Raw genomic sequence first — 14,887 nt, 5'->3', positions numbered from 1 at the left:
ATTTCGTATTTCTGTCGACAAACTGGAATCGTGACTTGAAAAAGAAATTTCTAAAAGGTTCTCGATATTTTATGGGCATAGTGTATGAGAAACTTTACCTTTTTGAGAAGTGAAACCGGTTACTTTCGTAAATTTTTCAGCTTATCTTGCGAGTCTCTATCCTGCGGCAGTTGGGTAGTGCAACAGCATTCTCGTTTGTATTGAAGACCACGAACCCAACACTCCAATCGTGATACTGATCGAAATTTTCATCTGATATCTAATCCCCCGAAGTCTGAATAGGTCGAGCCAGCGAAAGTATTTTAGTAGGTCCTCCAATTCATCCCAAATGATTAATGGGTTGAATTGCTCAAGCAGACGAGCTCAATTTGGTATATATGCTATTATACAGCTGGCTGTTGAAGACGTCGGATACTAGCACTGCCAATCCACCAAGAACTTTCATGAAATTAAAGTAGAATCATCCAGACTTCTCTAAATAGGATTGTTTTAGCGTTCAAAATAGCCAACGATAATTTTTTAGTGCTTTGGCACTAAAATATGGCAAGTCTCAAGAAAAGATTTTGAATACCTACCGTTGTCCAACATAAAACTACCTACCGTAAAATATTTAGTTTGCGCCCTAAATTCTTAAATATTTAACATTAGTTCAACACTGTCCTTGGCTTATACAACTTTAGTTGCATAGTAACAAATTTTGCAGTTATAAATTCTTGCTGTCGATTTTTTGAATAGGGAAACAGTGGTGTGGTGGGGAAACTCGGCTTAGTGGGCGGTGGGTTCCAGGTTCGAAACTAGATTTCACCGAAGAACTACCATGTTAAAAGCTCAAGTGCATGTTAAACCCGTCGGGACCATACGTTGTTCCGCTGGTGTGGCGGGGAAGTTTGGAAGGGCTTCTGCTTCGGTTGGCATCCTCGCCACGGCTGAAACCGTTTGTTGTAAAATGGTATTACTTCAAGCCCTGGATATAAATAATTCTAAGCTTTTCGCCATTTGTCAACAGTTCAGAGCTAAGTTTATTTAGTCAATTAATTTTTTACAATCGAATGAAAGTAACGACCACAATTTCCTCAATGTACTCACTTGAATTGGACATCTTTTCTTACGTAAAACGATCTGCAATCCAACTTGGTTTGTCATCCATAATCCTGGTTTTATAAATGCATGCTTAACTAGTCAAATTATAACGTGTAATTAAATCAATCAATTGCTCGGCACTATTCTTAATCTCTAGATTTACTACTTTTCGATTGTCTTATCCCTCTTAAGGTGTACGTACACACTAGATTTTTTAACTATAAAAATCCAGTTTTCACAGTAGGTCTCTAATATGTTTAAACTCGCTTCAGTGCGAAAACTATTACACTAATTAACACCTAATGAGCTAATTAACATTCTTAAAATATGGAACATTAAATTCTAATTTGTACACATGCAATTCTAGTTCGAAATTATATGTTAGTCTTCATGTCTGCCTCAATCAAGTTATAAAAAGTTTCTAACAATTTTTCATCAACGATGAATAGAAAAAGCGGCATTTTATCCACCTTTTAAATAGCTATTAAAAATTTATTTCTATAAATGACTTTCATCGAGGCACGAAACATCCACCGTCTTGGAGATTATTTTTATATATAAATAATTGTATTTGGTTAATTTCTTGTTGAGATGATTGTTTGAATGATGCAACATAATGGAAAATATCATTCTTCATAAAATGAGTTCAAAAAGCCTAAACTAGAGTTTTTAATGAAAGTGCCCCAAGAAATAATTATAACTCGAGAAATATTTGGAGTATTGGCAACATCTTGGTATCGTTTGAAAGCTAAAGAATCGGAACATTATTAAACAATAAAAAAATATTCGATATTTTGAACGATTTTCGAAGTTTTAAGTGTGTACATACACCTTAATTTTAAATGTCGAAAATTAAACTGCCAATGGATAACTTATTTGAATAAATTGATCGGCATAGTACATCTTGAGGTCGCGACATTAAAATTTCACACTACTAATAATTAAAGAGGTCAAGTAGTCTATAATAACTTCACTCTCCAAATGCATATGGGAAAATACGTACTTCGGTTAAATGTAAAGGCAATTTTTGGCCCTTGAGCTTTTAATTTATGGAAGCTCCCTTCCTCTCAAACTTTACAAACGGAACTCTTGAAATGCATTTCCTAAAGAACATTGAAATTTTGAGAACTTCCACTTAACTCTTGCACCGTCAGTGAGAGCTAGCATGAAATGAATTTAAAGCGAGCTTTCTGTAAGAAAGCTCAACGATGTTTTATACTTATTCAGCTAGTATGTATAGATAAATATTAAAAGAAATGGGAAGGAGTATGTAATGAAGTTATGATTAGGTTCCCCATTACTTCTAAATATCTAATTTTACTTTTGCCCTTCAGTCATTAACTTAATCTGGTCCTCACGACCGATTATGTTGTATTGAGAGGAACAATAGGAAGAAGCTTCTACTTCGGATAGTCTGCTGATCTTGATTATGACTTGTTCTGTTGAAGATAACTTGATTTCACCTTGATAGTGACTACTTGAAAAACCTAGCAGAAAATCCTTCTGAATATCACGCTTGTATTACAAACGCGAGCCAGCACTTAACCTCCCCCGTCACCTCATTCGTGTGTCAGGAATTCCTATTGTCAGTGCATGTAGACGCCCGTTAATCTCCATTGTTTCGGAGTGAACAGCGCTTACGAGAACAAAAGGAATTTGAATGAATCGTCTTTACCCTGAGTGATCTTCACGAAACAAATGCGATTTGAAAGCTTGCTCGTCATCCGGCTGAACTTGGGGACTATTCTCGTCTCGTCTCTGTCGCCATTTAATTGCATGTAGTACTAAATTTATTGAATATGCGTTTATAATGGTGCAGTCTGACATCTTATTGTCAGATCGATTCTCTTTAAATTTGTCTTGTTCTTGCATAAATGCCGAAAATAAATTCAAACGGTAATTTTGAAAAATTTCTATATATAATCTTACCAATACTCAACTTTTTAAAGATTAAATTTGATTCGGAACTCCAGTGAAACAAATCTTTAACAGTTTGAATATTGGTGAAGCCTGAAAATTCTGTCAAGGTGCATAGAAGATAACGGTTTCCTTGGTGAAGGGGAGGGGACAATGTACATCGGCGAAATGCCGTGTGCTATCGACTTGAGGCAAGCTTCCAATTGTGAACAAGAGCTTGATCGCAATGTCGGGCACTAAAATTGCTAACCCGGCTCTTCGCCTTGTTTAATGAGAATTGCGTTATTCTGTGGAATCAAATTCCGAAACGGCTGTGGTCTTGCAAATTGCTGCCTTGTATCACGCTGTTACTCTTAATTTGTAATTGCAACTTCTTGAATTACAACCCTTCTATCATCGCAGCCCAAATCTCTCGTGTAGCATAGTTGCCATAATTTGATTTGGTTAATATAACTTTAATTCTGTCGCTTCGTAAACTGCTGTCTTTAAACTTGCCATCTTAAAAACTTCTATCTTTGTAAACTTGCTTTCTTTAGTACGACTGCAAGATTAATGCACGATTTCATGTTTTTACAGGCCTGGACTGAATAAAGAAATGGTTAGCAGAAAGAAAATTTTGTCTCGATCTCGTGACGGTCTTAATACAGACTTCAGTCAGGAAGAGGAAGACGATGTTTGGTTTCAAAAGGATAGACTTTTCAAGGTAAGTTATTTTAATATTTCTGTAATTTTGTCAAACTTTCAAATTACAAAACCTGGAAAAAAAGGAAAGTTACTGCGACTTGTCCATGGATCTTTTCCACTCTAAATAAAAGGAAACTCCCTGAATATGAAAACCGAGATACTGTTGGTAACTTGCCAATGAAAGTGTATACATGAACACCCACTGGATAGCAAAGTTGCATGGGCAAAAAAGCCGGTTCATTCTTTGAAATGGTTTACTGATAAACTTTCTATAATCCTTTTCGCATGATTAGACAATCGCGATATAATCAACTCTCTCGTCCTGAAATCCCAGGGCAGGCGCTGATCTCGTTGTCTGTGCACTGATGCAAAATGTCCATTTTGATTTACTGAAATCTGTTGCAAGCTCAAACCGAATCGCTCATTTTAAGCTTCAATTGCCATATGAACATTCACTGGAAAGATTATCATTCGTCTGAAGAAAACTTTGCAGTGGGTGGTCCTCGGAAAAAGCTCTCAAAATTTTATCGCAAACTTGAAGAAAGTCTCTCGGCTTTTTAAATTCGATAGCTATAAGGGGGAACAGCACTCTAATTTTTATGGTTAACTTGTTAATATTGACAATCTGATTGCTTCAAATTGTCATTATTTTAAAGCTTGCATTCAAATAACCTTTTAAAATGAAAAGGGATCAAGAATGGGGGAAATAAGACCTTACTTTTAAGTATTGCCTATCGACTTAGTTTATCCCCACCCCTCATGTCTCAACTGTAGACTAGGCAAGACGAAATTAGTGACCAAAACATAGTTGCACCTTTCAGAAACCTCTGAGCCAAATTAAACGTCTCTTTACTTAAATTTGAATTTCTGCTCTACAAATATCTGAAAGTTAAATCGCCATTTTAAATTCATTCTTACTGGATATTTGGCTAAATGAGCTTGCTGACAAATTTAAAATCGTTTCATTAAATCCTAAACTTTTCACGAGTGTCTGCAAGTGGGATCGTAAATTTCATCAAGTTTCCCCGAATAAAATCCCTTAAAATTAGTGTTCATTTTGGAATTCATTTCCAAATCTGAAATGTTCTGGAGCGTTATGCAAAGTGATACAAAGTCTTTATATTTTGAAATGCTTGTGCTAATAAGTTAAAATTTGAAAGGACGAGTGATTATTTTCAGTACATCTTTATACTTCATAGATTTGACTGAGATTTGAATTTATAAATGCACCACATTTGACCCTTTCACTTTGGACGTCTACTCTCGGGCAGCATTAAAGGCTGTGCATCTTGAATGCTTATTTTTAATTTCGAATGTTAATCTAAATTAAAAATGGTTGTATAATTATTACTATAAATATTAAATTTTTCGGGGAAATTTAACTTGAAATTGCATATCTCCCGGAGCAATAAACTTGTAATAAACTTGTGAATAATTGTGTATCGAATCGCTTTTCGGCATGCAAAGGGTTAAATTGTATGAATTAAATACGAACTTCACACTCTCTGGTTGGTTGTATAAATGGGTTGACTATCTTGTCTGCAACGATTACTCCAGTAATGAACGGTTTTTCGAATTTATCTTGAATACGAATTCATTTTTAATTTTGAACCAATTGACAATATTAATGCAAAACCATAGTCCGTTAAGAGATTGATCCAAGATGTTCGTAATCGGGTACGAAAATGAGCGTCTAAAAAACTGGAAGTTGCGAATTAATCTCGACCCCTGTACTTTAGTAAAAAGTACTAAATGCTCTATTAATGTTAATATCGTAGTGTTAAATTTGGCATGAAATTAATTCGAAAGCAATTTTTGCAGAAAGGAATTCATTGCTAAAGTTATATTTCAAGAGTTCGTTTCCCTTGGATTAAATTTCTGCGAGCACAAAACGCATGCACGCCTTTAGTTGAGAGCAAAATCTGTCCGTTTTGTGATTAAAAATCCATTCCATGATGGGATATAGGAATGGCATAGCGTTTCGACGTCTCCTTTTCCATCTCGCGTATAAAACTTTCTCCCGAAACCTTTCAGAATTATAAAAGAACTATATAACTTCCTTATAGTATCTATCGCCGAATGGTTTGGGTAAAAGAATACGATTTACTCTCCTCTTATCTCATTCCACTAACAAAGCACTTCAGTTAAAGATTTTATTCAAAAGTTGTGGCTCGGATATTCTGAACAGCTGTTGCTTGTTTTCATTGTTAAAACTTGAATACTAACTAAAGACTGGCAACTGGACGATGGGGAGGGAAGAATGCAAATCGTCGGTCTGTACTCTCTATTGTGCTTAAGGAAAATGGATTCTATTCTCATATCATAAAGTGATCAACAAAAGCAATTGAAAAGTCGAAAGAATAAACTTGTAGTAACACCGTCTTAGAATCTTGTAATTGTTCGTTCTTAATTCACTAGTGCTTCTCGGGCCTTTTTAATACGGTTTTTCCTTGCTCTCTAGTGTATCTAAAAGCGTTAACTTCGATCTCGAAGATATTAAGTGAATTTTATCTAGCGATTCACAAAGTTTCGGATATTTTTGCCAATTCGATTTATCTATGGGGTCGAAAGCTTCTGTACCATACATTTGAAATCATTCGTGTATAAATGTCTAAACCTACGATTAAGCGATACATCTTATTTGCCCATAATTGCATGGATAGAAATAAATTTCAAACATGATTGATTAAATTTTAATTCAAATCATTCCGGTATTGGATATGAAAGCCAAATCCGGATGTATGAGACGGTTTTAATATCGAGTCTTCTCCAATGTTTCTTTCTGAAATTGTAAATGGTGCCGATATCTTTCAAATTTTAAATTGTTTGACGCAATTTTCCAAATGTCTCTAAGGGGACGGTGCAGCCTATTGGGCTTTTTTACGAATTTACTTAGGGTTATGAAATTTTTTATGCATATGTATTAAAATATAAATACGTAATTTCTCAAACTCTTAAACGAAATGTATTTTAAAAATAACTGAATTTTTAAATTATATATTCAAGGAGTTTTTATTCCATTTTCCTTATTACTGAATAGTTTTATTTAGAACAAAACTGGATGCTTTAGCAATTCCAATTAAATGCTAACTTTTTAGAAATATTTCTTGGACGCTTACTCTCCTAGTAATCTTTCGGAACTAAATTTGACTTGGCTCTTTAAAACCTCGAAATGCAAAATGCATATCCTATTTTCCTCTAATGTTTAACATAAATCTTTATCAATTCTACTTTCAAGTTAAGACGCTTGGAACATTTCAGATATTCATATCTAATTACAATATCTTGAAATTCAAAGTACTTTCCCTTGGCATTTAAAGAAAATTCAACAAAAATAGTGTTATAAAAAAATTCCTTTTCAATAAAATGAATTGAACACTTCGATAAAACAAATTCTTGATCGAGCTTCAGAGGTTTTTAATTTCAAAATATCATACACGACGTACGAAAATCACCGACTTGGATGTCAATCCACCTCTGTCCATAAATAAGTTTCTGGGTACTTTCGACCGATATCAGACTGCTACTTCAAACGAAAACTAGCCATATCTTGGCTCGATTCGACTAGTTTTTACTGAATCTTGCCTCTTTGCACTTGGAGACAGTAAATGCATGATTCAATGAAAGGTCTAATCATAACTCTTCGAAACTTTAAAAATTGGAACCATCACTTGAGATGGTAGCAACTTTACGATGGGAGCCTCTTGAATGCAAATGATAATTTATAGACTATATTCCTTCTTCCAATTTTCAAACGTGAAGAGCATTATCGAACTTGATTACATTTCCAAATGGAAATCCCAAAGTTTACCTCCGGTTAAACTTAACGAAAATTGTGCCGTAATTGAAAGTAACAAGTTACTGACATTTTGTTTGTATTCTTTAGCTCGAAATGGCTAATCTATTTCATTTTTAGCTGTCTTCCAATCTCGGAACTTTTCTCATTTACCGGATTTCCCGATGAATTCTATTAAAAATGCCTGTAGATCTCGAACAAGCAGTGTCGTTTCTTACACTGCTGTTTGTTCACAGTAATTTCAATTCAAAACAATTTTTAAATGTTTCCTCTAGCCAAATGGTAGCCTCAGTTTCAATAATCTTTAGTGCTATTCCTCCAGTGTTACGATAGCAAATAACATCTTAATGTCTTCCAAAACAATGAAATTTTGTGTTTACTTTCTGGAGCAGATTTTAGTAAACCTCGAACCGCTTCCGAATATTTTCAACTTCGTTGTTATTTTACTATTTAAATTGTCGTTTTCTAAACTTTTAATCGTTAAACTTTTCTTCCGTTTCTATCTGCAACCTCTTTCTTCCTTGGATTTTTCTCAAGAGAAATGCTAAACATATCTGGGCCTTTCAGTAACACAGAAATCATTTTCTGTAGTGTTATTTTGAACCTATTTTCAGATCTTGCTTTCCTCTTCAAAAGTAAGTTGCGTGTGCAAGCTTTTCTAGAGCACAACAGAGCAAAAAATTGTCAACTTTCCTAAAATAAAAAAGCTAATTTGTATTGCGACAACTCGGATAAAATGCCTAAAACCAAAATTGATTGCTTTTCAATGTCTAATCTTGCTCATTTCGCGTATAATTCCTTGGATAAGAATTTTAAAACGAGATGCATTTTGTTTTTCAAAAACTGGTTTGCGTAGTCGTAGCAACTTCGATGGTCGCATTTTGCCTTTGGCGATGGCTGACATACTTATCGGTTGACAAAGCTTTTCCCTCTTTTAGGAATTGCACTTTTTTACACTGATTTCCGTGCTTAGTTTTTAGTCTTTTCAACTAATTCGTTTTCAGGAAGTGACTTTATCTCGGATTCGTTTGAGTAATTTTCAATGGACTCCGAAGTTTAGCACAACATAAACCACTGAAAATTATGCAACTGCTGCGCATCGTTACATTGTTAACGAACGCGACATGAAGCGAAGCACACTTAAAAACTTCAATCTAATTGCCAATTAGATTGATCGGATAATTTCTAATGACATCTTGCATCAAGCTTCACTCGTAAATCTGATATTGAATACTGAAGATGCATCTCCGAAGATGGATTTTTTAAGTGCGAGTCGTTTTTAATCTATTCAAATAGACTTGAACAGGTTTAAATATTTCTGCAATGAATATCTGTATAAGACGCTAACGGGCTATGCTCCAGAATTGAAATATTTCAAAGTTTATGAAAATAGCATCAGTCACCAGAGAATTGGAAAAATGTTTTTTTTCGGTAACTTTTGTCTTAATTTGGATATTAATGGCCTGCTCTTGGCCAGACACTTAGGTCCATATGCATATAAATTGCAAAAAGATTTGCGTCTGTCATCTAAAGTGGGAATTTTCTCTAACTAGGTTTCAATTGGATTAGTTAATATAATAAAAGCAGAGGCAACGTGGAATATTTTAAATAACATTGATCTTCGGTTGTGCATTCAGATAGTCTTAAACATTTACCCATGTCCCGCAAAATAGCTAGATCGATTCCGCGATAAATAACAGCTGCAAGAATTTCAAAACAAAGTTAACATAGTAGTTGCATTTAATGAACTTTACATTGAACTCGTAGAGAATTTAACTCTCGGTGGTTCTGCTCTTATCGGATAAAGCCACAATCTCGAAATGGAAAGTTATCTCTTCAATTACGATTCAGTGGATTATGTATAATTTTTGTGTCGAATTAGTCCGTATAAATTGAAAATGCTTCGAACTGTCGTTTTTGAAAATTCAAAAATTCTATGCCCGTACGATGAACAATCGTGCTGTTTCAGCGACTAAAATTAAACTAAAGCTATTTGCTTATCATAGGATTCGAAATTCCGCTTTTTGTGAGCATGCATTAGGAAGAGTTTTAGTCGAAATAAGGGTGAGAGGAAAGATCGAGATGTTCACTTTGTTAAATGTAAACCTGTATTTGGGACTTGGAAAGCCAAAAAATTGCAGATAACGGCAATTCGCACAACAAATTTTTATTTGTTGTACGAGACCTAAACGTTAAATTCTGAATTATGGACAATTTCTGTCGATTTAATAATTTACTTTTACAAAATTTTGTTAAAATGTGGCTCTTGAATTTTTAACATTATGAAACTAATGGCGAATAATCTCGGTCACACTTAAAATTATATAACATCTGTGCCTATCCCGATGACTTTTTGCCACTTGAATTAGCCATCTAAGCAATCAATACGCGATTTTGAGCTGAATTATAATTGCATGACAGAAACGACCCCAACGTATACGTTGGGGGGGGGGGGATGAAAGGAAAAAAGTATCTAATGGGGGCGAAATCCGGAAATGCGCTCATCTTTCCGCGACCCGCTCCTTAACGAGGTAGAATCATCGAAAAGTGAGTTTCGAGATACTGAAACTAACGGCAGTTCTGTTCAGTTTTGTGTTCCTCTTAAATTGCATCTCCATGTCTATTCCTAATTTTTACCTATTAATTCAGTCAAAAAACGGTTCCACACATTTCCGATTTTTACTCTAAATAGACTACGGATTAGTTATTTGAGCTTTTTGATCAATTTTACAATAAATGATTCACTCGAAAGAAAATGCGAAAATTCCCGGAGGTCCTTGTCTGACTTCTAGCATTAAAGTCTATTTGAAAAATTTTCTCCTAATATGTGGATACCGAATTCTTATTGATGTAATCAAATTTCTATTCAGCTAAATGGCAGATTTTTGAGGCCATTTTGAATATAAATTCTCGAACCACATCGTATGACTTGCTTAATATGCATTTTAACTGTCGTAACTGATTATCCTTAAAATGTTTCGGCAGAGGTTCAATCTCATATTTGAAGACGAGAACGGTGCTGCTTCGGAAAGTGAAAGTTTTATGCATTTTAAGTGATGCTGTAGATAATTTCCTTAAATTAACTTCGGTTTCTTTTTGCTCCAACAGAGTTTGCATTGATCTCTTAAAGGAATAAAGTATCTGAAAAATGCTGATAACTAAGTAATAGTGTACTGTTTTGATATTGACTGTAATGCAAGATTGGGTATAAGAGCTAAATTGCTCCTATAGCTATAAACTTGGGCAGCAGTACACATATAGGCATCTGGAAATTCTGCAAGATTTGCTTTCATTTGATATTAAGGGAAATCTTATTCGATCTTCGATTTACTTTACCTCGAGTAACCAGGCTTTCTAAATCGATTCAAAAAGAACTACTAGAACGTCCGAAATCGCAAATGGTTGTAGGCAATGAAGATCTTGCTGAATTTAAAGGTAAAAGTGATAACCTTCTTTTATCCAGGCTAGGTCACCCGACCACCTGCGGCTGATCAACCCGTTCTAGGAACCTGCTTCCTTCATAAGCATAACAGTCCGATATTCTTACATTTGTATAATTAGATTTGCTAAAAAACAAGGCCTACATGCTTATACTGGTAAAGTTTAATGCGGTTTGAAAAGCTCAGCGTAAACAAGTTTGCAACTAATTTAAGAATTTTCGGACAAATGTAAACAGATTTTTTCGAATCGAGGAAACGATGCCCAATTTCGAAAGAATTTTCGAAGAGTTTTTAGTCGGTATGCAACAAGCCTTCTCTCCCTGCATACGTGATCTTGCTTCAAATTACTTGTACTATGTGTGCTTCAAATTCGATAGGAGCAGTAGAGGAAGGAGTCTTGCAAAGGTAGTCTTTCAAAGAGTCTTACAAAGCGAGAAACCTAGTTCTGTTTTATTCTCCACCTTATGATTTCTACTCGTGAGGTTCAAAATTATTACAATATTGAAGATCGGTTTGGTAGGGCACGGCTTCTTAGAACAGCGTGTTAAACATGATTAAATTATCCACTTTGCTTTCGCAAAGCGCTATACACATCTAAAGGCGATTTAAAGCTGAATACAATATCTTGTCTTATTCTAAATTCCAGATTAGAGCTTTTATTGGATTTTCATCTGCAATTATCCCGCTGTTGCGCAACGTGCAAATGACATCTGAATAGCGTTTCATCAAAATTGCTAATATTTAGGAATCGAGCCTTTTTAAACATGCTCAATGAATATCTTGTTTTTCCTGAACTTCAAAACGAAAGTTTCGAGCGAACTGAATGGGAAAATACGATTTAATAGAAATTTTCTAGTTATTAATATGCGCTTTGAAACTAAACTGTCCTGCGCTTTTTACGACAGAAATTTCGCATCTTTTTGCCTTTTATGGTGCATATCAGACGGTCACGTTTCTCTTGACCAATATTTATCTACGGTGCTACTAAACTGACTTCTGTCTAAAGGCGACATCGAATTTCACACTGCATATTGCACCAGAATTTAATTTGTCGACATCAAATGCAGTTCTGAAATCCATTCTTTTATAATCGTTCAATATTTTGAACGTAAAAGCTTTATTAGCATTGCTTAACTTTGTTCTTCTGAACAAAGAATTTGCCTTTCCTATTAAAAATTCATTTCTCGTCCCGTTACAATATGTCCACCTTTCATAGAAGTTATATTTTGTAAAGTGTATTACTATGGAAGTTACAATCTCTTGTATATTATAATTTAGGGAGGACACCTATAACTTCGAACACTGGCAGACTAAACTTTAAAAATTGAATTAATATTATCCAGTTTTCTCGATATGGAACCCCTCGGCCGTTGGGCTTATGAAATCGAATCAGATAAATCATCTAGTTGTATTCGCAATCTTCCGTGAGAGCATACGCTATACAACCGAAGCTTTTTACTCGTTCAGAACTGCTAAAAGTAGCATAACAGGATAATTAAAGTAAATTATATAGTCTGCAGTGTATAGAATAGAACGTTTAGTAGAGTATAAAGATTATTTAAGAATATTTATTAGCTTTAAATTTCTTCAAGCTTCTATTGGATATTTCTAGATGCATCTTATGGGGTAACTAACGAGGCCGATATTCCGTTAATGCATATTTATGAAATAAGGAATCTATGAAGGCATGTTTAGTGCTTAAAATAGGGTAGAATTGAAAAACTCCAATAAACAATCTTCTATCGGTTCCTTAATTGGTTTTATCTTGAATGCATGACTTGTAATGAATCTATTTCGGGATAAGAAACCGCTACGAGCTTGTTATTGATCATGAATTTTGGCATGATTTTGAGAATTGGAGCCAATGACATGGAAAATTCCCAATTTTGTACCATGTTCTTATCAATGACGGTGGATTATAACTATTTTGAGGAGACTTCGTTTATCTCTAACGGTGAAGTACGAGACGGATTTCTTGTAATGTTGTTCATCGTGATGAATTTCTTAACACAGTGAAATTGTAATAATTTCCCCGTAGTTTAAATTCCCCTTGGTATATGAAGATACTAAACTAATCCCCTATTAGTGTTTGAAGTATTCCAAGAACTTTTATGCATCAATTACTTGATGCGTCGTCAACCGATATGGCAAAATTGTCTTATTCATATTGTATTTTCAACATTGTATTTCAAACTATGCAAATCGTATATTTACCTCTATTTAGGAAACTGTAGTGAAAATGAATCTTTATTAACTGGCAATCTTCAAATTTTTATAAATGTTGCTTCTAAAACTATCGGATCGCACATTTTAACTTATGAATTTTAAACGCTTTTATCACTACTTTATCTGCCAATTGCAAATGAATTGCATGCTAAAATGGACAAGTTTCCATGTATTTAGACTGCGCCAAAGTTACGAAATGAAACGAGAAATTGTTTTTCTTATATGAAACTAAAACGTCATAAGAGGCGAAAATCTATTCATTTTTAAAATTTCTATAGATTGCTTAAGACATTCAAGTACTGAGCTTGCGGACAGCATAAACTTGTATTAATCTTGATAACGTTATCCACTGGCACATTCCTTGCAAAATTTTAAAGTGGATTTACTATTTTTAAGATCAGGATCACGATTATCATGTAGATGAACTACAATAGCTCTGTATATCTGCAAGTCGAGCACTTCTTAGAAGCTCCTTTATTTCATTTGTTTATAGTAGCCCATTGGGAAAGTTAGAATATCATTCTGCGTTCTTTCAGATTTATTTCTCTAATGAAAGTAAAGCACGATATTTAAAAAAATGCTTCAGCTATTAAAACGTGTATTTTAAATATCTTTCCATCGGATGCTTCAAAATTTAGTTCCGAATTTTGAGCCATTCGGGTGGGATTTCTACTCCATATTAGTGCTCAAATTTTGCTATTTGGCGAGTATAATTTATTGAAGGAAAAATCTAAATGCAGAATCTTCCAGTCCGAGACAACCGGAATGAACTAAACTTATTTTGGGACGTTTCCCATTTGTTTTGTAAATTTATTCCAATTTGATACACATGATAATTCAAATGAATATAGTAAAATATCTAATACCCTTCCGTTTCACTTAGTGTGCCAAGACTATCAACAAATGCCTATCTTCAAAGTTGAAATCGTATCGAATATAATAAATTTCTTTTGTATTCTGCAAGATATTTCCGATTTAAAAATCGGTTGGAGTTGCAAAAATTATGTTGATCATAGTTTGAAAGACGATTGGGATCATTCTCGGCTATTTTCTTAAGGAAAGCAAATTAGTTGTGTAAATAAGTTTATTATCTAGACAATTAGGCTATACTATTAAAGCTAATCCTAAACCAAGCATTTTATCCATATAAGCGTTTAAACCATCTTCCAAAATTCATCTTCCGAGGTAATAAATGCAGAAAACAAATATTCTGTAGTTCAAGGATAATTCAGTTTTCTGAAAGGTAGGAACTAGTTCCGGGAATTAATAAATTCATTAAATGAGAATTTGGTCGGTTGGCATTTGACACAAATTGATTCCCAACAGTCCGGGAAGATTTAAATGGCACTAGGCTTTAACTTGCTATTAGCTAATCTTAATTATATTAAATCTCTTTAAACTTATTTATGATCAATTTGGGTGGCGATGAAGAACTCTTGATCATAACAGTGAAAGTTCTTGGCAGCTTCCTTAACTATCACGAAGATTCTGTAAGTACAACTCTGTGTTCAATTAAGTACAAACTAGACCAATTCCACCCATAAACCGTCACTTTGATAACTAAATTATGCCTGCTTTCTAGTGGACATGGTCGAAGGATTAGATTTAAAATGCGCCTCTTTGAAAGTAGGTCAAACACGGCCTTTTCGACTCCGGTTTTCACGCAATAGTTCGCGACCTTGTCTGCATAAGACCACACTCGTCTACTGCCTTTTAATTCTTTCGCTTCTGTCGTTTCTATTCA

At 34.4% G+C, this 14,887-nt stretch overlaps 1 protein-coding gene across 2 annotated transcripts in view; it reads left to right on the top strand.

Annotated features, from left to right (window-relative positions):
* LOC129960643 (uncharacterized) overlaps positions 1-14,887 on the top strand; it is a 51,324-nt gene that overhangs the window by 23,282 nt on the left and 13,155 nt on the right. For both annotated transcript variants that reach the window (XM_056074191.1, XM_056074192.1), the window contains exon 2: positions 3,574-3,700. In XM_056074191.1, the coding sequence (XP_055930166.1) occupies positions 3,574-3,700 (127 nt within the window). The remainder of the gene's footprint in view (positions 1-3,573; positions 3,701-14,887) is intronic.

The sequence above is a fragment of the Argiope bruennichi genome, chromosome X2 (assembly GCF_947563725.1).
Source record: "Argiope bruennichi chromosome X2, qqArgBrue1.1, whole genome shotgun sequence".
NCBI lineage: Eukaryota > Metazoa > Arthropoda > Arachnida > Araneae > Araneidae > Argiope > Argiope bruennichi.
Note: the sequence above shows the minus strand (reverse complement) of the source record. Positions and strands in the feature narration are given on the sequence as shown.